At 35.9% G+C, this 21,724-nt stretch overlaps 1 protein-coding gene across 1 annotated transcript; it reads right to left on the reverse strand.

Moving 5' to 3' along the window:
- Nucleotides 1-752: 752 nt before the first annotated feature.
- LOC113779258 (cation/H(+) antiporter 18-like) lies at nt 753-9,607 on the reverse strand. The gene is made up of 4 exons (XM_027324798.1): nt 9,392-9,607; nt 4,722-4,973; nt 2,294-3,295; nt 753-2,206 (listed from the first exon to the last, which is right to left on the reverse strand). The coding sequence occupies exons 2-4, from the start codon at nt 4,914-4,916 to the stop codon at nt 1,004-1,006; spliced, it is 2,400 nt and encodes a 799-aa protein (XP_027180599.1). The 5' UTR covers nt 4,917-4,973; nt 9,392-9,607; the 3' UTR covers nt 753-1,003.
- Between the last annotated feature and the right edge of the window lie 12,117 nt (nt 9,608-21,724).

The following is a 21,724-nucleotide window of genomic DNA, read 5'->3' on the forward strand; positions in this document are numbered from 1 at the left end:
ATCAAAATGCATAAAAAATGAGATCTCATTTTTTATGCATTTTCTGTTGTATTTTTTAATTTTCTATTACATATTGCTTTTTTTGAAGTTGTTGTATTTATTTTTTACTGAATTAATAGTTATTGAATCATAAGTAAACAAAAAAGAACTAAAACATGATGTTTACGAAGGAGAAATAGCAATATAATAAAAAGTGGGACAGAGAATGGCACAGAATGTATGACAGAAGATCCGTTGTGCCTAAATTTGCTGCGGCCATTCAATTTTTCCATGTAGAAGCTAGGTCCAGCTGTAGCTATCCAGGCCAAGGTCACCTACGAATTGGTGCTCGGAATTAGCTCTGTCACTTTGTGGTGGGTAGTCAACATATGAGATTTAGTCGTTCAAATATCACCCAGAAAAAGACTAAACGGTTTGCATCTTCCAATTATCTGGTTCCATGTTGTTCCTTTATTCTTTTTCACCAACTTAATCCTACCTACCCGTGGGTCACCTAGTAATTTAATTGGTGCTCGGAATTAGCTCTATCACTTTGTGGTGGGTAGTCAACATATGAGCTTTAGTCGTTCAAATATCACACAGAAAAAGACTAAAACGGTTTGCATCTTCCAATTATCTGGTTCCATGTTCTTCTTTTATTCTTTTTCACCAACTTAATCCTACCTACCCGTGGGTCACCATGCTTCTGGTTATGAAAATGACACAATGATACGAGAGTTTTCCCCTCCTTGCTTTCCAAAGGAGAGTTGAAATATCCTTAAAACTGAGGTGATAATTCCTCAAGTCTTATGTATTATTATACTGTCCCGAGCTACACAACAGCATGGAGAATGTAAAGTGTATAAGGAAAAAAAAAACCACGTTGCGTTGCATCCATTCAGATCAAGCTTTACAATTACTACATTTCCATGGGAAAAACAGGAGGAGAAAATGGATATATGCTTTGTACCGTGCGATTTTGCTTCCTTCACAAGTAATATTACAAGCCAAGCGCTCAAACCAATCAGTTGGACTCTTCGCCTGATCCCTCTGCCTCCAGGGAGGCCAATGAGTCCTCAGATAACTCTCTGCAGTACTGCTGCACCACCAAAACTGATGCTCTTGTAGAAAACTCGGGGGCAACCAAGAAGTTTCCTACCGGCCCGAGTTCAGGGCTGTCAGTAGTATTGTTCAGAGCCGCAACAAGTTGACCCTCGGGCATTCTTCCAACCAGAAACAGGTTGCACCGACTATAAGCACGAACCGCTTCAACTGTCTCTGCAGCAGCTGTTACCATCTTTTCTTCAAATGTTACTGACCTGACCTCTTTGACATTTTCTTTAAATTCAGAAAGGAACTCTTCATCGTCAGACCTTGCTTCAGGACCAGAGCTCTTATTCACATCTAAATTGACGGATTTTCCAGCAACCTTGGGATCCACGGTGAAACGAACCACAACTAAGTTGATACCAGGGTGCTCAGCCATCCGCGCACCATAAGCAACTGCTTCGCGATCATCATGACCACCAAAGAACAAGGCTGTTATGGTATAGTCAACGTTGCTTGCAGACACATGAGATGTTCCGCCAAGTCCACGGTCGACAAGTATACCAACCGAGCATGGTGCCGCCCGAAGAACCCTCCGGTTAACATGCCTAAAGTCTGCTCTGGTGGCTTCCAGATGCCCATCAATCCTCTGATGCTTATGAAATGGGAGAATGATCATACTCACCCCCTTTTTCTCAGCACCAGCAAGAATGTCCTCATGCATTGTGGCTATTGGTGAGATTGCAGTTGTAGGTCGGATGGACACCTTGCTAAGATGCCGAAAAGCCTCGAAAGCAACAACAACTTGATTTGAATCAGAATCCTGCACCTTGCTCCAGAAGGGCAGCCCATTCTTTCTTGCCTTGTGGACCATGAGAATAGCAGACGACCTTTCAGAAAGCTCCATGAGGTGCATTGCATAGACACGAAGTCCTCCTTTCTTCTCAGTGCCACGTGAAGCCTCAATGAGATTGATGAGAGATGGAATGTTCCTAGAGCTGTGGAAGCAGGTCAACAGACGAAGCTGAGTACTTGCTTCTTTCCTTTGGATAGTGCGATGTTTATACTCAGATCTAGCCATTTTAGCCGGCTTATACACTGCCATGACGATAGGCGTTGTTATAAATGTTGTGAAGAGAGCCATCAAAACCATGACAGCGAATGTTTCATCATTAAGAACCTGTTAAGTTGATTAATTAGCACGATAAAAATAGCAAGGGAAGGTTTTATCAAGGTAACAACAGGAAAAGAGTGTAGAGGAAATTACCCCCCTGTCTTTCCCAATGTTGAGGACAATGAGCTCAACTAAACCTTTGGTATTCATCAGAAAACCCAAAGCTACAGCCTGCTGAAGAGGCATCTTGGACAACAGAGAGACAAAGATGGTCCCAACAATCTTCCCGAAACAGGCTGTGAAAATTACTAAAGCAAGAAGACCCCATGCCTGAGCCCCATGAATGGTGGCAACATTGGTCTTCAGTCCACTCGAGACAAAGTATAAGGGAAGGAAAATACCAGAAACTAGATCCTCAACTTTTTCAACTAGAGCACCTGCAAAAGCGCCCTCCTTTGGGACAAGAACTCCAATCACAAATGCCCCAAACAGGGCATGAATTCCAATAGTATCAGTGACAAATCCAGCAGCAAGAACAACTGCTAGTGTAGCACATACATACATCTCATCTACTGGCTCCCCCTCAGGGCACCTTCTTGCCATCCATCGAAATATGGGAGGCGCTACAAAAATACAACAGAGCACAAAACCACTACCACACAACAAAACCCACAATGAAACAAGGGGAGAACGACCTACACCTGACAGGGCAACAGCAAGAGCAAGTAGAATCCATGCAGCCACATCATTGACTGCTGCAGCAGACATGGCCATGCGACCAACATCGGTCGTTAAAAGCTTCAGTTCAGCCAGGATACGGGCCAGGACAGGGAAGGCAGTGATAGAAAGGGCAACTCCCATAAACACCAAAAATGGGCCTTCATTCACACCTTTTGAAATAGTCGCACGAAGAGCAAATGATGTCCCAATTCCTAATGCAAAGGGAAGAGTAATTCCTGCGAGGGCAATGGCCAAGGCCTTCTTTCCAGTCCGACGAAGGGACTTCGGATCAAGTTCGAGGCCGACAAGAAACAAAAAGAAAAGGAGTCCTAGGTTGGCAATTGTATCCAACACTGTCAGACTCCGGGGCGGAAACACCGTATGGAGAAATTTTTGGTTGCGGCCTAAGGCGGACGGACCCAGTAGGACTCCTCCCTGCAAATAAAGTATTATCCATCAAATTCTTTCAACTTACTTGTTACAGTTACGTTTCTTTATGATAATCACATCATCTATTAGTCTTGGGAGCAGTAAACCATCCATAATCACTTGGCACAGCTCTCTCGCATTTGGGAGGCCCTAGAGGACCACATCATGAAAAATAGAAAAATGTTTACAAAATGTCACTTTGAAAGATTACTTTCACTCCATCCAGAAAATCTGAATTGGTGGAAAAAGGTGGGGATTCCAGATAACATGATCTACTTATGATTGACACATGAATGTGCTATATTTTTATTTTTTTTATTTTTTTTTGGCAAGAGGATCAACAGTGGGACTCTATCTAACCACTGTCAAGTGTAGCGCATTCCACATTGAGAGCTATTGATACCACTGCTTGGATCAAATCCAGCAATAGAAAAACTCAATCGTCAGAAAATTCAAGAAGAAAGATAGCCATAGCTAGCGTATGGCATTGGTGCCTCAACAAAATGTGTACGACAAGTACAAATGCAAGCTACCAAAATCTTTGCATACATTTTCCCAACTTAGAAATCAGCTTTTTCATCATGAAGATTTTTCCCTTGTAAATTCAGTTGGAGTACCAATTTCTACCTTATTAGTATCCCGTTCTCCAATTTCTACCTTTCAACAAGAAGATGGTTTCTCTGAAAGTGTTCAGTAATTTAAGACATATCCTCAGGAGGAAGACTTTCATTTGCTTTAACATATGGATTTGGGGACTATAAGACTTCTAGAAGACAACCATCAGGAAAAATATTAAGTTTTAAACTCACTTTACACCCTTTACTGTACCAAAATTCTTATTTGGTGCCTAAACTTCAAAATGAGACACTTCTTAAACGGTAAATTTTTGTCCCATTCAATTGAGATCATTGAGGAAGTCGAACAGATTTTAGACCGACTATAATAAAAATAATTTTATATTTTAAGGCCTAAAGTGAAATAAATTATATACTTTAGGGATTAAAGTGAAACAATTTTTATTGTTCAGAAATTAAAGTGTCCTGTTTTAAAATTTAGGGATTAAAGTGAAAGTCTGGGTATAATTAAAGGGTGCAAAGTGAAATTAACCTAAGTATTAATCGTACGACCAAAGGGAAAGCATTAGTCTCTACAGCATTGTAGTAAAAAATATTTAACATTAAAAGCGAAGATATCAACTTGAAACTCCTTCAAAAAAAAAAAGAAAAAAAGAAAAAGATATCAACTCGAAACGAAGAAAAAAGAAGATAACTCCCTATAGGTCAGAAGAAGACATTTATAATAATGTTTCAGACTTCAGCTACCGCAAGCAAAAGCCTAACAAGTTCAGCAGGCAACAGTAAAATCTGCAGAAAAAGGTATAGAAACCTACGTAATGGGAAAACAATCGGGTTCAAGAGCTATAGGAACTTACAATAATCTCAGCTACAACCCGCGGCTGTCTTAAAGGCCTCAGAAGGTATGCAAGAATCCTTGTCAGGACAATGACTAGGCATATCTGTAAGATTACCAGAGGAAGTGCATAATCAAGGGGTGTCTCCCCTTGGAAGACTCCATTTGAGGTAGCCTTCATTGGCGCCGGGCATTTTACCGTAGCATTTGAAGCCATTGCGCACCAGAAGAGCCCCAGATAGAGCAGCAGAATCTACGGATTCTTTTATCAAGCCTGCATATATATTATGCAATGGCTTCATCCAGTCAGATAAACATTAACAATATATCATACACTAGAGTGTAACCAAATCACGTGAAGAGTTGCTACCACACTGTCAGAACTGCATTTGAATGACATTTCCAGAAGCAGTAAAAAATTAAGGGAATCACCGAATGTCATAGAGGAGAAAAGAACAGATTTTGATGCTCTACAAAGAACAGAAAACGCCACCTAACTCCCTGAGGAAAAAGGTGCAATATCATACCCCTAAAGTAAAATGTTCCCAAAGAAACTTCCTAGGCAATCAGCAGTTCCTCGCAGCCATTGTTTCTCCTAATCACATCCGGCAAATAAACCAGGCCAAGATTTTAGAGAAATGGGGGTTTCAGATAATAAATAGCCTGTTCCTTCAATTTCCTGAAACAAGCTCACTGAATTATCAGCCATAAGTCGCCAAAAAATCACACTTCACAAAACAGCACCTGGCTAAATCCCTTTCAACCAGAAGGATCATTTGCTTCTTTTTTTTTTTCCCCCCCCTTTTTCGGTCGGAAAAAGAGATGAATATTCCAGAACCGCACCTTTCCTTCAAGCCTTTACCCACACGGCGACATATGTAAACCGTTGACAGGCCCGCCTAAATTTAGCCAGTATTAATTACAGTGACCAATAAAGGTCGGCACTTTTCTAGTAGCATCCGCTTTCAAAGTTTAACCAAAAAATGGAAATCCCATCTCATTTCAAAAATCAAAATACGGAAATGGTAGGGTGTTTGGACATAGTAGTATATTATTTAAAACAATTAGTATCGCAATTTTTGTGATGTAATATAAACATATAATTAAAAATATATTTATAATACAAACAAAATATTAGATAAAATAATTCAGTAATTCAAACACACTCACTCACTGATACTTCGTTATTAATTATTAGTGGCTCATTCTGATTATTATTCTCATTAACTGTCATTTAAAGATTCTCAAGTCCTTTTCTTTCATAAAAAAATTTACACATTTATCAATCAACTTCTAATTTTATTTTATATACATCAAAGCATCAAATCTATATATAATTACAGTGTAGAGTAATGATTAATCTTTTTTTAAATCGTCACCGTACATTAACAGTATATAGTCTAACCGGAAAGCTCGTCGAAAAAGACCAAATCAAGACGTTGGCCCCAAAAGAGTCATGTGACGTGAGGAAAAGCGAAACTTATGCCTGACAACCCACACGGACAACTAAATGAAACCCCCCCCCCCCCCCGGGTCTCTCCCACGTGGGCCTAGTATACTAGGTATCAGATCGTGACATGTTCATTTTCATTCGAGGATAATAAATTATTTTTTTAAAAAAAAAGGGGAAGAAGGAAGAAAGGGATTGGTGCAAGTAAGTAAGCTGATTATTTTATGTCCAACACAAAAACAAAAATTCAAAAAAGAAAACATATTTAGAAGTTTATTACTAAAACCTTTAATAACTGCTGATTATTTATTTTTCTTCTAATTTGCATGGTGTGGCTTTCTCACCACTCACCAGTAGAAGTTACTATTTACATGGTGTGACCTTCTTGTGAATGGCCCTTAATCTTATGCCCTTCAAAATGGCAGCTATTACATAGATGCTCCCTGTTTTCCTGTCTAGCTTAAAACTGCAACGACGACTCATCTTTCCATTACAGGTGGTCGGTTCCTAACGACTCCGACCTTCGTCTAGTCTACCAAGGTAAGGTTTCCACTTTTTTTTTTTTTTTTTTGGTTTATTCAGGTTGAATTTGACTGTAAAAAACAAAGACAATATAATAATTAATATACTATAGCACAAGAAATATACTATTCAACGGAGAATAAGCCACAGAAGCAATCAGCCATAAACACACGCTTCATTTCAGTTTTCACACCCTATGCGCAGGGAATCCAACCAGTGCTACACGTGTGTTTGGATTGTAAATTATTTAAAATATTTTTACTGTAACATTTTTTGTGATATGATGTATGTGAGATAAAAAAGTAATTGAGAAGATAAAAAGGTGTATTGGAAATTGTAATAGTGATGTAAGCAAATATATTTGGGCAAATAATCTCCTGTCCAAACACATTTATTAAAACTGTCATTTAAACAATCTTTTCAAGTACTATCCAAATTGAAGACTAGAATTATTATTTTTTTCAACATAGAAAGTATTCCAATTTTGCCATACTGATTTTGCTGTGTCTGTGCGCCCCGCCCCCAAGAATACACAAGAGGTAGAGAGGTGACTCGAACACGTGATCTCGGGACCTAATTAACCTACCCCAAAATCATCGGGCCAACCCCAAGGGCAAAAGACTAGAATTATTTATTTATACCAAATTCAACAATAAGCTCCACGAGTACACAAAAATCAGTCCGTGTCGGAAATTAACAAACCAAGTACATTGAATTTTTTGATAAACAATTATCTGCAAACTTTTTTTTTTGTGTTATTTTCTGAACACGAATCCAACTACCTTTTTATCTAATATTATATCATGTAATTAAAAAGTACTAACGTAAATAATACAATTTTTTTTCAACTAATGTTCAATTTGGACTATCAAGTTTGTTCGAAATCCCTCGTATCTGCAAGTATTTTACAATATAGATGAGATATTCAAGTCGATCCCACAAGGAACAAAATAACAATTACTAAAGTTTCAAATTTGCCTTATTATCTAAACTATTAAAAGGATTAGTGAAAAGGAATTTGGACAAACAAATAAAAGTAGTTCAGCAAAGCCAGATTATAACTTACTAAAAATGATAAACTTGAGATGAAATATTCAAAGTACGGCTGCAAATCATCCCTTGAAATTTCCATTCAAAAAGAACTCGTATTGTTCAAGAAAAACTGCAACACACGGTTTAGCCATCACCAAACTTCATATTTTTAAGTTTTAGAGTCTTCTGTTACATGCTTTCAATGTAACATATTTTTATAGTGAAAAAGCGAATATATCCACAAGGTTAGTCTTAGTATAGGATATTAAAAATCCTCGAGAAAGAAATTCTAATGCGTGAATAATTCATGAATCATTTTTCAGTAACGTCATTCATGAGCCGATATGGGACTTAGTGCGTTGTAGCAAAATTTAAGGAGAGTCACATTGACAGAGAAACTAGTGATGTCCTTAAAAGGTAAAAGGGTCCCACCAACGAAAAGAATCGTTACCTTATTTGGATTCTAATTTTTTTAAAAAAATATTTACATATTCATCAATCATTTTTAATATTATATATATTAAATCATCAAATCAAATCGTTACAGCATTATAATATAGATTGATTTTTAACGACATATACAGTCTAACCGGAAAGCTCGTCGAAAATTACAAATCAAGAGGCTCTGGCCCCCAAAGAGTTGCAACCCGACATGTGACGTGAGGAAAAGCGTAACTTCTGCTTGACAGACAACCCAGACGGTCAAATAAACTAAGCCGCCACCAGCCCCCCGCCCCGGGGGGCGGGGGACGTGGCCTGGTATCCTAGGTTTCACATCGTGACATGTTCATTCAAGAATTAAAACAAAAAAAAAAAGCAGCAAAAATTCGTCATCGAGCCTCGTACTAGGGCTATCTGTCCACACCTGAAAACTTTATTAACTTTTTAGTTAATCTGGATTTCGAGCAAACAAATAGTGCCGCAACTTTACAACTGTTACAAAATCTGTACTTTACATATTAATCTCAAGGGGAAGAAGGACGAAAGGGATTGGTGCAAGTAAGCTGGTTGTTTTATGTCCATCACTGCCACCACCTTCCCCACAAAAATTCATAAAAGGAAAACATATTTAGAAGTTTATTACTAAAACCTTTCATAAAATGCACTGATTCTAATTTGCATGGTGTGGCTTTCTCACTACTCGCTAGTAGACCCTCTTGTAAATGGCGCTTCATCTTGATCTTATGCCCTTTTTAGATTCGTCCAAAATTGCAACTAGTATGTGTTCCCTGTTTTCCCCTCTATAGCTTAAAACTGCAACGACGACTCATCTTTCCATTATCTGTTGTCAGTTTTCTAACGACTCTGACGTTCGTGTAGTCTACCAAGGTTTCCACTTTTCTTTTTCTTTTTTTTTTTTGCTTTGTTTATTCAGGTTAAATTTAACAGTTAAAACCAAAGACAAGATAATAATTAATATACTGTAGCACAAGAAAGAAAATTCAATGGAGAATAAGCCACAGAAGCAATCAGCCAGCCCATAAACACACGCTTCATTTCATCCCTCACCGTTTTCAGTTTTCACACCTTAATGCGTTTACCCCAGAAAAAAAAAAGAACACGAACATCATCATTTACGCAACATAATAAACACTTATGAGACACCCTTTTCTCAAATGCAGAAGGAATTCATCAGCAAAGAAACAGAGATGCAAACCCATATATAAGTACAGAGACAGAGGGGGAACCTGAATCTGGAGAATCTGGAGAAGTTCTAATGATAAGAGGGTATATCCATTACACCCTCAACGTTCTCGATTTTTTTTTTCCTTTTTGGGTTCTTTTTCTGTGGAAGAGCTTAATATGATTAATGGTCTGGATTTGTTGTTTAGGTGGTGGGTTCTCGGGTTCTGGGAGGGGATGAATATTGAAGGAAATGATTGGTAGAGACAAAAGATGTCCGCTCCAAAGATGAAGGAATGGACGACAAAGTTGGAAAACCGGTAGAGAGAAAGAACGAGACACGCAGATATATATAGAGAGAGAGAGAAGCTTTGACGGAACAAACTGGTTGGGCCGTAATAAAATAGTTTATTAACTAGAGTTGTTACGATGGATTGAAGGTAGTTTTTCGTTCTTCTTAAAAAAAAAGGGCCTTTGTCTTGGCTCTGGCGGGTTGACAGGGATGGCCATCCCGTGTTATCGAACTGCCAAAGCTTTTGATCTGCCCATGATTCCATGGGATTCGATGCAAATTGGCAACTTTGGAGCAAGTATTTAAGTAAATAATAATTGTTATTGCTTTTTCTTTTTTTGGTAATTATTACTATTATGTAACATTAAAATACACGTACCCTGTATACCTTTTCTGGGATTCAGATGAGAAGGGATGAATTTACCTTATTTATGGTTTGAATACTTGGGATTCTCTTGAATGAGGAGCCATTCTTTTGTTGTGAAGTGTACCGGATCGGATGTACAATAATTGGATCCTGTAATAATAGGACAATAATTATGTATTAGGGTTGAGGTAAGCGTTGTGTGTTTTGTTCTTTGGTAAAACTCCTGTAGTAATTTAATTCCATTTTCAACTAATATGATACTAATATATATATATATATATATAAAGGCAGAGAGACGGCAGTTGATGTAAGCATTTTTTTTTTTATCATGTTTTGAACTTTCAATTTTATCCTTATATAAACTAATTTTTACCTTAATTACTTAATCTTATTTTGCTAATATAACTACTCATAACCACCCTAAATAAATATCGTATACCAAATTATTGTAATTTTATGAATCAATATTTTTAAATAAAGTGTATTTATGTGAAGAATAAAATTTATATAACATTAATCTATTTTAATTATTTTCAAATTGCACAACACATTGTGTGTGCCCTTAATACTGGTGTCATTAAAATTTTATTACTGTCAAAACATGAGAAGTAAACAAAGGAGGGTTTTTTTTTTTTTTTTTTTTAGAATGCATTATAGACTTTATAGCGGTAGATACACAATTTCTATCCCATCCCACCGCCCATTTTTGTAGACTACTACCAAAAATGGGTGGTGGGGTGGGATATAATATAACACCATGACTTTTCCAAGGCATGAAGATTCAGAGCAGGGCTTTTCCTCATTGGAGTGAGTGAGTCCACAAGATTGGCATGTCCCGCCATCTGTACGCATGCCCTATTATCCTCATATGATATTGACCAGAGCATTAGGCGGCACTGCCATACGCAACGCACGATGGTGATGTATGCATGCCCTCATGTTTGACATTCGTTACAATTATTAAAATCTTCAATTATTATATCCCCGCCATATGGTAGTGTTACATTCATGTAAGCTATCGGGTGGGTATTTTTCATGATCCATTGACCATTCTTGTTACCCTGATCACACGCATATCTATTAATTAGCAACGAATATGTCAAAACAATAAATAGAATATTCATTGGAGAAAAGTGAAGAAGGAAAAAGCACTTACCTCCGTTATGATACATGAGACACAAACGACAAACTCGCAAAGTCGTAGTCACGAGCTCTCCAAAAAGCAGTCCTAAATTTCTACCTGGCGAAAAGTAAGTGCCGGCAAAAAGAAGTGGACAACATTACATTACAAGTTTACAACTGAAAGCACGCAGGGTAAAATTGGAAAGGTCACGGGAGTCTCAAAAACAGCCGACGGGGTAAAAGAAAGATGCATCCCCCATTGGTCAACTTGCAGAAGACAGTCGGACGCTTTAATTTGAGCTCAGAGGGATTGGAAAGCAAGGAATATTGGGCTAAATCCTCAAAATATTTGTCAATTGCAAAAAAAATTCAACCAAATGCGTGTCTGCAGAAGCATAGTGCCAAACTATGCCCGTCGCGCCAACTCCATTTTTTTTTTTTTTGGTCCAAATTTTCTTTTTTAAAATGGCCTAGGAGTGACGGCCCCACAATTTTTTTTTTAAGAACCTGATGGCTGACAGGATTTTCCTTTTTTTTTTCTTAAGAAAAATTGTGTATAAAAATTTGTGAAATAAGAATTAGGATCAGTAAAATCATTTTAGCAAGCTAAGGGCAAAGATGTTATCCCCCACAACCCTTCGTGAGCAGGCTAAGGGCAAAGATAAAGGTAAGAAACACACTAGACATTGATATTATTTTTTTCAATAATGTTTTAAACTTCATCCATCTTGGCATTTATTTATTTCAATTTTTGTGTTTAATCTAGTCGCTTTACAATTGAACAACGTTAAATATTTTCAAAATTGAGAAGTAGGCATTTTATGAAACCTTACAATACCAGAAAAGGGTATATTAATTAAATAGATACAAAGGTGTAAGTAACTCTATGATCAATTTAATTTTTTTAATCGTTAAATATGAGTATCGTATATCAAATAATGACCTATAAAAGCACATTTACTATCTGTGCATTTTATACAATTATTCTTTATTTCTACAAAGATTAATTTTTTAACACAATTTCATTTTATATAAATTTCTAAATATAAAAAATTGCAATTCACGTAGTAATATTTCTACTGCTATACAATTAGAGTTGATTTTGTAAACCCTAAACTCTAATTTGTAAATTATAAACCCTAATTTGATACATCTAAGTGTTAGAAGGCTATATGAACAAAGTTAATATTAACAAACCAGCACTTTACTAATTTGTAAATCTTACAAATTATTTATAATGTGTAAACCCTAAACGCTTCTACATTTGATAAAATGGTTTTACCGACCCTAATTCTTATTTTACAAATTTCTATACATAATTTTTCTGAAGAAAAACAAAGAGGGCGTTCATGACGAGACAGAAAAGCATGGAAAATCCTATAAGCCGTCGCGCCATGGTGGCCCAACGGCTTGATAGGTTCTTTAAAAAAAATTTGCGGGGCCATCGCAACGTGTAGCTTTTTTTTTGTGAAAATTTGGAGCCCGTCGCGCCATGGGCATAGTTTGATACTATGCTTTTGCAGACCAGCATTTGGTTGATTTTTTTTAGAAATTGACAATATTTTGAAGATTTAGCCGGAATATTGGCTGATGAGGAGGTGCAAACAGATGAGGTACTTTTGGGTTCAGAAACGTCAAAATGAGAATAAGTAATCTACTCTCTCCGTCGGTCTCATTTTCGAAAATGCCATACTTTTTTATTTTGAAGTATCCTAAAATATTTGCGGTTTTATCATAATCAAAATTAACTTTGATCTCTTTTTCATAATAATATTCCTATCTTTACCTATGTTTTATATTCGATTTAAATTGGAATTATGAATTTATTTTAGAACTTAAAGTTAGGAACAAAAAGTTTTTAAGAATATCGAAATATGACATAAAAATATGGGATAGAGAGAGTACCTTTTTTGTTTGAGAGATGCTCGGCCGGAATTCGCACTTTAATTTACTACATGCATGTACAAATTAACGTTTGTAATCTCCTTTGCATTTAGATACTTAATTAATCAATTTGATTTAACTTTTTGAGACCTGAAACATGTTTGAAGGTTCCCAATCAGGCAAACGCAGGAGTGCAAGTCATTGATAAATCAAAAAAAATGTGAGCTCTACGACATACTGTGTTGGAATATCGTACATTAACAACGATCAACCAAACGCGGCGAGCACAGAAAACTTGACTCACGAAGTCAAACCCCAATAAGGTTCAATTATATACTGGCTATTGAGAGTCCAACCGTAGTGCCAAGATGCACTTGCACAGTCAATTTGGGTCTTTGCTCAACCACTGTATAGTTTACAACATATCAATAAAATTATTTACCGTTTCTGAAGAAAAAAAAAAAAAAAGTGCAACCCTCATTTTGTGAAACTCATTGGCTGCCCCAATAAAATGACCTATGAACACTGAATTTTGGGCCCTTCAAGAAATGGAATATTTAAGTGGGAGCAGGTGAGAACTTGATGCAACGTGAGATAAAATGGGTAGGTATGAAAATTTTGTCTAGCGCAGGTGTTTAATGCTTAAACGACTTAATTTGATATAGACACGTATAAGTTGAGTTACAGAATTGTCGAGCAGGCCTTGATCCAATGAATGATTAAGGGACTGTTTTCAAGAATTAAAGATTCTAACCTTTTGAATTTCACCTCTCTTCTCAACCGTGAAAGAATTTTAATTCAATGATTAAGGGAGAGATTTCAAGAATTAAATATTCTAACCTTTTGAATTTCACCTCTCCTCTCTGCCGGTGAAAGAATTTGAAACAAAATTACAAAATCATAGGACTAACATGATAAGTCCAGAATACAAATGGTGAAAAAGCGAACCGTGTGGAAAATTTTTGAATGGCCATAGCATGTTGACTTTCCTGTTGTGCGGTAAAAATGGATTTACAAATTTTGTCAAAGGGAACACGTATGAATTTTGTATTTATTGACCTTATAATATATTTTTGTGTCAGCGTCATTCATATAGTCTTTGCAGAGGAACAGATAATGACATCACCTTAAGTTATAGCAGGTTGTTCCGGCATAAATAATCATTATCTGTTCCTCCACTGCAAGAGGAGTGACGTCAACCATCAAAAAAATTTGACATTGTTCCTGTCCTGTGGGGTCCGGTTAAATCATCCACATTATCTTGTTGCATACATGCGACGTAATGTATTGATATACATTGCAGATTTTACGTGAAAATATAACCTAAAAAATGTACTAAATTTCAGAATTTTCAGTAATACGTAGCATGTTTTTCAAAATTGACTTGAATTCTAAATATTCTCTTAAAATTTGCATAATCTTATAATCAATGCAAAAAATTTTCACATTAAATTGATTACCTAGAATGTGTGGAATCAGCTGATCAATTCAGCGAACAGTCCAAATTTAAAAAATTGGACGGAAGACAAACCAGGAAGAAGTACACGTCCGCTGGATAATTTTTCTTAATCAGTATGCTACTAATTCATGGTTGGCTGAAGTTGATAAGCAAATACATTGCAGACTAATCTAATCCTAATGGATAACTTGATTCTGTGGGTAGCTGCGGTCTTTTTATTAACCCGTCATCTTTCAGAATATCATTTAGCCTTTTTCTATTTTATCCCAGAAGTTGCTCAAAACATCAAGAACCGCGTTTAAAGGGTTCATTAGGTTAAATGATGACTTCAGTTAAAAGATGTCTAGGCTTGTGGAAGGACGTGTCATAAAAATGGAATATATCCAATATCTTCCCTCCCCCCCCACTGTCGGAGTGCAGATCCGTGAGGAAATAAGGACAGCTGGTAGTTGCTAAAAACATCAAGAACCGCAATTAAATTTAAAGGGTTTCTGTGGTTTGAATGATGACTTCAGTTGCAGATGTCTTGGTCTGGGGCATTCACAATCCCTGAGGATGTACGGATGTTGGTGCAAGTGGAAGGGGTTTGCATCACTTTATCATAAAATCTCGGGTTCCAAATTCATGAGAATGGAAAAAATAGTGTTGGGAGAGCTACCCCTTATGGGGTCCGATCCGATTCGAACAGAATTAGTCGCAGATCGTAAAACGGATACGGACACCTGTGGATTATACCAAAAAAAAAAAAAATCCAATCCCTAAGGATGTGTCATAAAAATTGTAAAAAATCCAATCTCTTCCGTCCACTCCACCCCACTGGTCGGTGCAGATCCGTGAGGAATTAGGAGCATTCTTTTAATGGTTTCAGTGCCTGCAGCCTTGGTCCAAAACCAACACATATATATATATATAGTTCAAATTATGTAATATACATCGTTGTTTTTTACCTCACATACGGGGTTCATAAAATTTTAGTTTATATTTACATTGAATTAAAAGCTATTCACATTTTAAACAAAAGAATCATATTTTGTCGGATTAAGCAAAATCATTCCGAGACGGTTTACCTGGCTAACTATTTGTACAGCGACTTCATCAGTGAGACCATTTTTATCTCAAACTAGTATTGAAAGGGCTGGCCGGACCTTGGCTCTTATTTGTTTCATTTTTCTTCTGATATTATGCCAAGGCTTTTGCCATTGTCTTGCGAGCACTAACCGTGACATCTTGAAATCCAATTCCTACTATACCATAGATACATACACTTTTTTATTTTTCTGGGATTTTGGACGGACGAGAGGATTCAGATCATGCCATCCTCTCTTAGTGCCTACAAGTCATTTGCTTGAGGAATATATGAAGCTCTTCATGACCTCCATTTGTCATTTAAAGATCATGAGAAAACCCTTGTTTATTCAATGGAAGAGAATAATTAAGATGAACCTTCCTTTCCTTTCTGGAGGGTATAAGACAGAAAATTAAACTAGGCTTGGTGGTTCTTGTGCCAATGGAAACGAACCCTTTCCATTGCTTAATCTTTGCCCGTCAGAACTGTGCTTAATTTAGCGTTGATATGTGACAAGAGAATAAATCGTTTAATTAATTACAGCATTCAAACCAAGGTTCATTCTGCACGATTAGTTTGCTGGACATCATTTTGAAAAAGTAGGATCCGAGTTCCGAAAGTTATTGTTTTACCCTGACTTAACTTCATACAAGTTAACAACGTACACTCTTAAAATCAAATGACATGATTCTTAAAAGGGACAATTCTACGAGAGATTATGGCGTAATTTGTCCTGAATTAAAATTTAAGGTACAAAATAAGAATTGGATACAAGGTTGCAAAATGGATGCATATGCACATGGTATCTCCATCTCCTAATGCTTTTGGAACATATCATCATGTCATAGGAGTAAATCAATAATATCGATGACGTCGGGAAATCTTGAAACGGGGTTGTATTCAAGATGCATATTCAATCCATCAGGTTGACTTGTATATCCATCTTAGATTGGCGTGTTAACTGAAATAATAATAATGTTTATAGAAATCTTCAAAACAGGGGGTTGTCTTGTATGTCCATCTCAGATTGGCATGATTTTCGAAACAGTGCTTCAACTAAATTAAGCTCAAATCGCATTATCCTCCTAACCAATCATTGAAGTAAAAAAGTATAAACTAGGTGGCTGATTGATGCAAAGTTCTTCCGCTCGTGATGCCAAATGAAACTTGAAGCATGCAAATAGATCGATGCATCATCTATAATGTGAAAGTTGCTCCTGAAAAAACGGTGTCTTATCTTGGTAAGAACTGGTCACGAGTTTAATTTCCAGTTAGGTTTTTCATTACGCAACAAAGGCTTGCTCCTCCCGCATCAAGTAATTGACATAATATAAGTAATTTCACTGGTGTCTTGTCATTCGAGAGTGTAAACTCCCTTATTAGATTCCTTGGCAATTCGCCCAGATGGGATGATCCAATGGTACTTGCATTAGCCATCGTATTTGATTAGTTTAGACCATCAAGAAAAAAAAAAAAACCTAACATCAGAAGTCTGCTGCTCAATCGATCTCTGACAGATATGTGGTCCTGGGTTTCTTACTTCAAGTTAATTAACATATACTAGGTACGTATGAGTTGACATCGGATCTAGTCTGAAGAATCACACGAATATACTGGTATGTGTCCCAGGTTTCCTTTCCTACTTCAAGTTAACATATAGTAGGTATATATGAGTTGACATCGTATCTAGTGAAAGAATCATATGAATATATACAACGAAAAATTTTAAAAATATGATTCCTTTAGTAGATTTGATGCGGAAGAAGATAAAGAGATCTAATTAGCCACACGCATGTTCAGTGTCTAATGATGATCTACACGAACTTTCTTAATTAGAATCTTTCAGTTTGAATTAATTTTGCTAGATTAGTGCTAACTATTGTTAAGAGAATCTTCTAGTTTGAATTAACTTTGATGGATAAGTGCTAACTATTGCCAAGACAACACAACGTCAATGATTGAGAGAAACTCTAGTTCTACTAGATAGATAGGGAAAAACTCTCCTAGTTCAACTAACCAAGAAAATCGGCCCAAGAAGAGAGAGAAAGAGGTGATTCTTCTCTTCTTGCTTTGGACAAATTTAAGGCTATTCTCTCTCTTATTTTTTTTTTTTTAAAAAAAATCTTGTTTTCTCTTCTTGTTTTGGACAAATTTAAGGCTATTTTCTCTATCTCTCCTTTAAAAAAAAAAAAAAAAAAAAATCTCACAAGAGTTAATGTGTTTGATTGGTCTTGCTATCAAAAGTTTAGAAATTATTTATAGACAAATAAGGTGTCTAAATTCTTATGCAAACCTGAAACAGGTTTCCATTAAATTTCAACTTCTTTATTCTAATACAACTCTTATATTGAAAGATTTAACCTTATTTGTATCATAAGTTCCTCAAGATTTAACCGTATTAATAATACTCTTATCTTGTTAATACTTTAAATAGAGATATTTAAAAATAAATCTTATATATGATTGAATGAATTTCACCCTCATAACTCTCATGATTTCTTCAATAAGGTTTATTTTAAGGGTTTATCAGTCAAATATAAACATTTAAGCAAGCAATATGACAAAGACGTCATTTACTCTTACATAAATAGTTCAAATATATATATATACATATCAAATCCTGAAAGTTGATTAACTCTAGAGTATATACACTTTTATTCAACATTTAGTTTTTGCTGCTAGATGAAAATTAACATGCTGTTTCTTGTTAACGAGGATTAATGACGGAAATCATAGCTGAAGTTGCTGTAAAGCGATCTTCAAAAGACTTGAGTAACACCCTTTGTCTCAAAAGGCTACATATACTAAACTGTTTTAGTAACACAAAATCTCTGAGCCTAATTAATGACACCAGGAGATTCGTCGAGATTCACAGTTTTTTTTTTTTTTTTTTTTTGGGGAGGAAAGAACCAATATTAATCCTTCATTCTTCAAATCACTCTCAAGTTACACTTGAATGTTGAAACTTAATTGAGGGATGTTTCCTTCTAGCAAGCTTGAAGATTCTTGTACAAATACGACCATCTAAGGGCTACTTAATAGGCAGCTAGCTAGACTTGTTTTTTTTTTTTGGGATCACATTCCATCATCACTTGATACCACGAAGGAACATATCAACTTCTACCAAATGGTATACCCTTTTACAGGAGTTGACAAGCGGAATTGTGGCTGCAAATCTGACGCCACAAAAGGAATTGTTCCTTACCAATCTAGGTTTTGGCTACCATAAAAAAAAAAAAAAAGAATTTTTTCTACGAAGGGATTCGTCTACTTTCATTGATACATTCATAACTGCGGCGCAGCTGGGGCAACAAATTAATGTTGCATTTTGTTGGTTGGTTCATCGTAACATGACCAACTTACTGACGGTGTTTGGTACGTTTATACTATATATATATATATATATATATATCCAGCTTTACAGAAGCATTTCTGCTATAGCTTTCTTTAATATCCAAGGAGAAATTTTCAATTAAGAATGACCTGGAAAATTAAACCAAGTGTGCAATCATAACAGATATAAAATAGCAAGCAAGGAAAGACCACATAAAAAAGAAGGGATATTTAGGAAATTGACATAACTGATAAGTACATCCTAATTCACGCATATGATCCACATTCTGAGGTGGTCATGATGCATAGATTGTCCTCTGGATTCATTGTTCGCCTCTCTTTATTGTGCTCATGCTCTCTCATCCTACTTCTAGATTCATCTATCTCTCCTTTTTTTTTTTTTTTTTCTCATCTAACGTTTAATTTTCAAAAGAAAAGAAATTAATTACAACAAAATCATTTAATTAGCACAAAACTTCATTTATGCGACGGATAACGCTAATTTGTTGGTTATCTTTTTTTTAAAATCAAAATCAGCTTTTTTTAAAAAACTTCTTTTGAGAACACCTATGTATTCATTAAAATAGCTTTTTTTTTAATAGTAAACGAGAACGCATGATTTATTATGAAAATTTTGATTTTCAAGAATCAATTTTACAAAATCAGAATCAGTTAGACAGCAAAGCAAACATCAACGGCTTTAGTATTTACCGGATCCTAATCCTGTACGGCCGTGCAGTAGTATGTTGAAAGTGCATGGATAAAGAAAGGTACAATAATAAATGCCCAGTCTGGGTTCGGTCCGGTGGTTGTAGCCCAGTTGGGTGAGAGCCACCAACCAAGGATCGAATCCCAGTCGTTAACATTGACCGATGATGTTGGGCAGCCTCTCGCGGTCACGCAGTGGGATTAGTTGGGGCGTACGGTAACCAGTCCTCGGCCCCAGATACCCACTGTGATGAAAAAAAAAAAAGAAAAAAAAGAAAGGTACAATAATAAAAGGTCAAGGGCAAAAGGTTATCCAACTTGTCGCATGTGTAGAATTTATTGGTTCTCCCAATTGTAGGAGGAGTCTATCAGATATATAGCCTGTTAAATTAGCCAGTTGGACCCTATTGGAATCTAACCTCCCCCAGCAAGGCAAGGCAACGACTATTAAAGAAGAATCCTATGGACTTTAAGAAAAACAAAATTGCAAAGAATCCGTTGGAACAAATTTTCGCTCTCCCGGCCCAAGAGTCCAAGCCCAAGATCGAATATGGGTGCTAGGTCCCAAATTGTCCACAATGTAATTAAACTTTACCTTTGTCCTTAATACCCACCTTAATTGATAAGAAACTCTTTATGTTAATTGGAAAATAATTGAAAAAAATGTATTTAGGAAATATACTGAAAATTGCAAAAGATGGCCAACTACACGTTTGCAACTCCTAGTTAATGTTCATGACTAATGGAGGCAAAACGAAAGTAATTAATTGCAGATAGACCCCAAAAATAAAAGGGTGTCAAATTCAGACACTTTTTTGGAAATGGAAAAAATTATGTGCCTTACGTAATTTGGATGTTTAATTGGACAGAAAACGATGGCATTCTTGAAAGCTACCAAAAACAAGATGCATTGAGCAATGAGTACGACTGGTCCAAATGCAATAAATATACGCTACAATATCTTTTCTTTGGTTTTTTTCAGTCCCCATTGGTTTGGATAGAAATTCTTGCAAAGAAAAGTAAGGTAGTTTTGTGTGCGTTTGTTTAGCAAGCTGCTAATTTTCCTACACTCTTTTATCCCTTTTTCCTGTATTTTGTGTTCAGCAAAAATTTTACAAGATTTTGAGAGAAAATGATTAATTAGACACAAAAATTTTAATAACTATCAATAATTTTTCATTTACTCTCAAAATTTACCTTATATACATTTTTTTTTTTTTGTAGAAAGGGAATAAAATATTTACAATGACAACATAAAATTAAGTAAGTCGCCCCCAATTAACACTTACACTATCAGCTAAAAGATACAGAGATAATCCAACAGGTGACTAACTGTAAACAATCAAACTATGGTTGAATTTAACAAGAGAATCAACACATTTATGTGTGTTATTAGATCAGCACATCCATCCCCTTGGGCAAAAGTCTTTGCAATCTTCCACAAGGGCCAAAAGTTAATATCCATTGTTGCCGTCAAGAGCCTTTTATTTTATTTACTTTATATACACTTCAAAAAAATTACTACATAAAATTCTACCATGTTAAAATGGGTAATAGTTTCATAAAGTTATTGGGAAGGAACCAAACAATTTCGATGATTCAAGTTTAAGTGTGTTTGGATAGCCAAATAATGGCTAAAAATTATTTGCTTACATCACAAATACAATTTCTAATACACCTTTTTATCTTTTCAATTACTTTTTTATCTCATATACATCATATCATAAAAAGTGTTACAGTAATTATTTCAGATAATATTTCAAATAATCTCCTATCCAAACTAGTACTGCATGGAATGGAACGCTGGCCAGCCTTGTTTGGATTAAAGTTTTTTGTATGGATTAAAGTTTTTTGTAGAAAAATTTTTCAAACAACTTTTTATCTTACGTTTCATTACAGTTTTTTTTTACACTCTACGATAAATCCAAAAAATAGAAAGAATTTTCCCCTTTTTCCCCCTTAAGATTTTATCAAATAGCATTGAAGATTATTGAGCAGTGAAGTAACTCGATTGTTGATTCTAGCCTGCATTCACATCTCCCGGAAAGGTAAAAATGAACGTGTGGGCAGGTAATATATTGCGCTTTTGCCTGTATCATAGTCAATAGCCAGCCATAGGACATAGGACCCTCTCCTCGTAAAAAGTTTACTTGCCATGGAGCCACAA

Source organism: Coffea eugenioides, chromosome 8 (assembly GCF_003713205.1).
Source record: "Coffea eugenioides isolate CCC68of chromosome 8, Ceug_1.0, whole genome shotgun sequence".
Classification (NCBI taxonomy): domain Eukaryota; kingdom Viridiplantae; phylum Streptophyta; class Magnoliopsida; order Gentianales; family Rubiaceae; genus Coffea; species Coffea eugenioides.

Bases quoted from the DNA above. Each gene is read 5' to 3' on its own strand.
- LOC113779258 (XM_027324798.1), bottom strand. From the start codon at position 4,916: ATGGCTTCAAATGCTACGGTAAAATGCCCGGCGCCAATGAAGGCTACC. The intron at 3,296-4,721 runs GTAAGTTCCTAT...CTTTATTTGCAG, and splicing joins GGGTTGTAGCTGAGATTATT to GGAGGAGTCCTACTGGGTCC. The intron at 2,207-2,293 runs GTAATTTCCTCT...TCAACTTAACAG, and splicing joins ACATTGGGAAAGACAGGGGG to GTTCTTAATGATGAAACATT.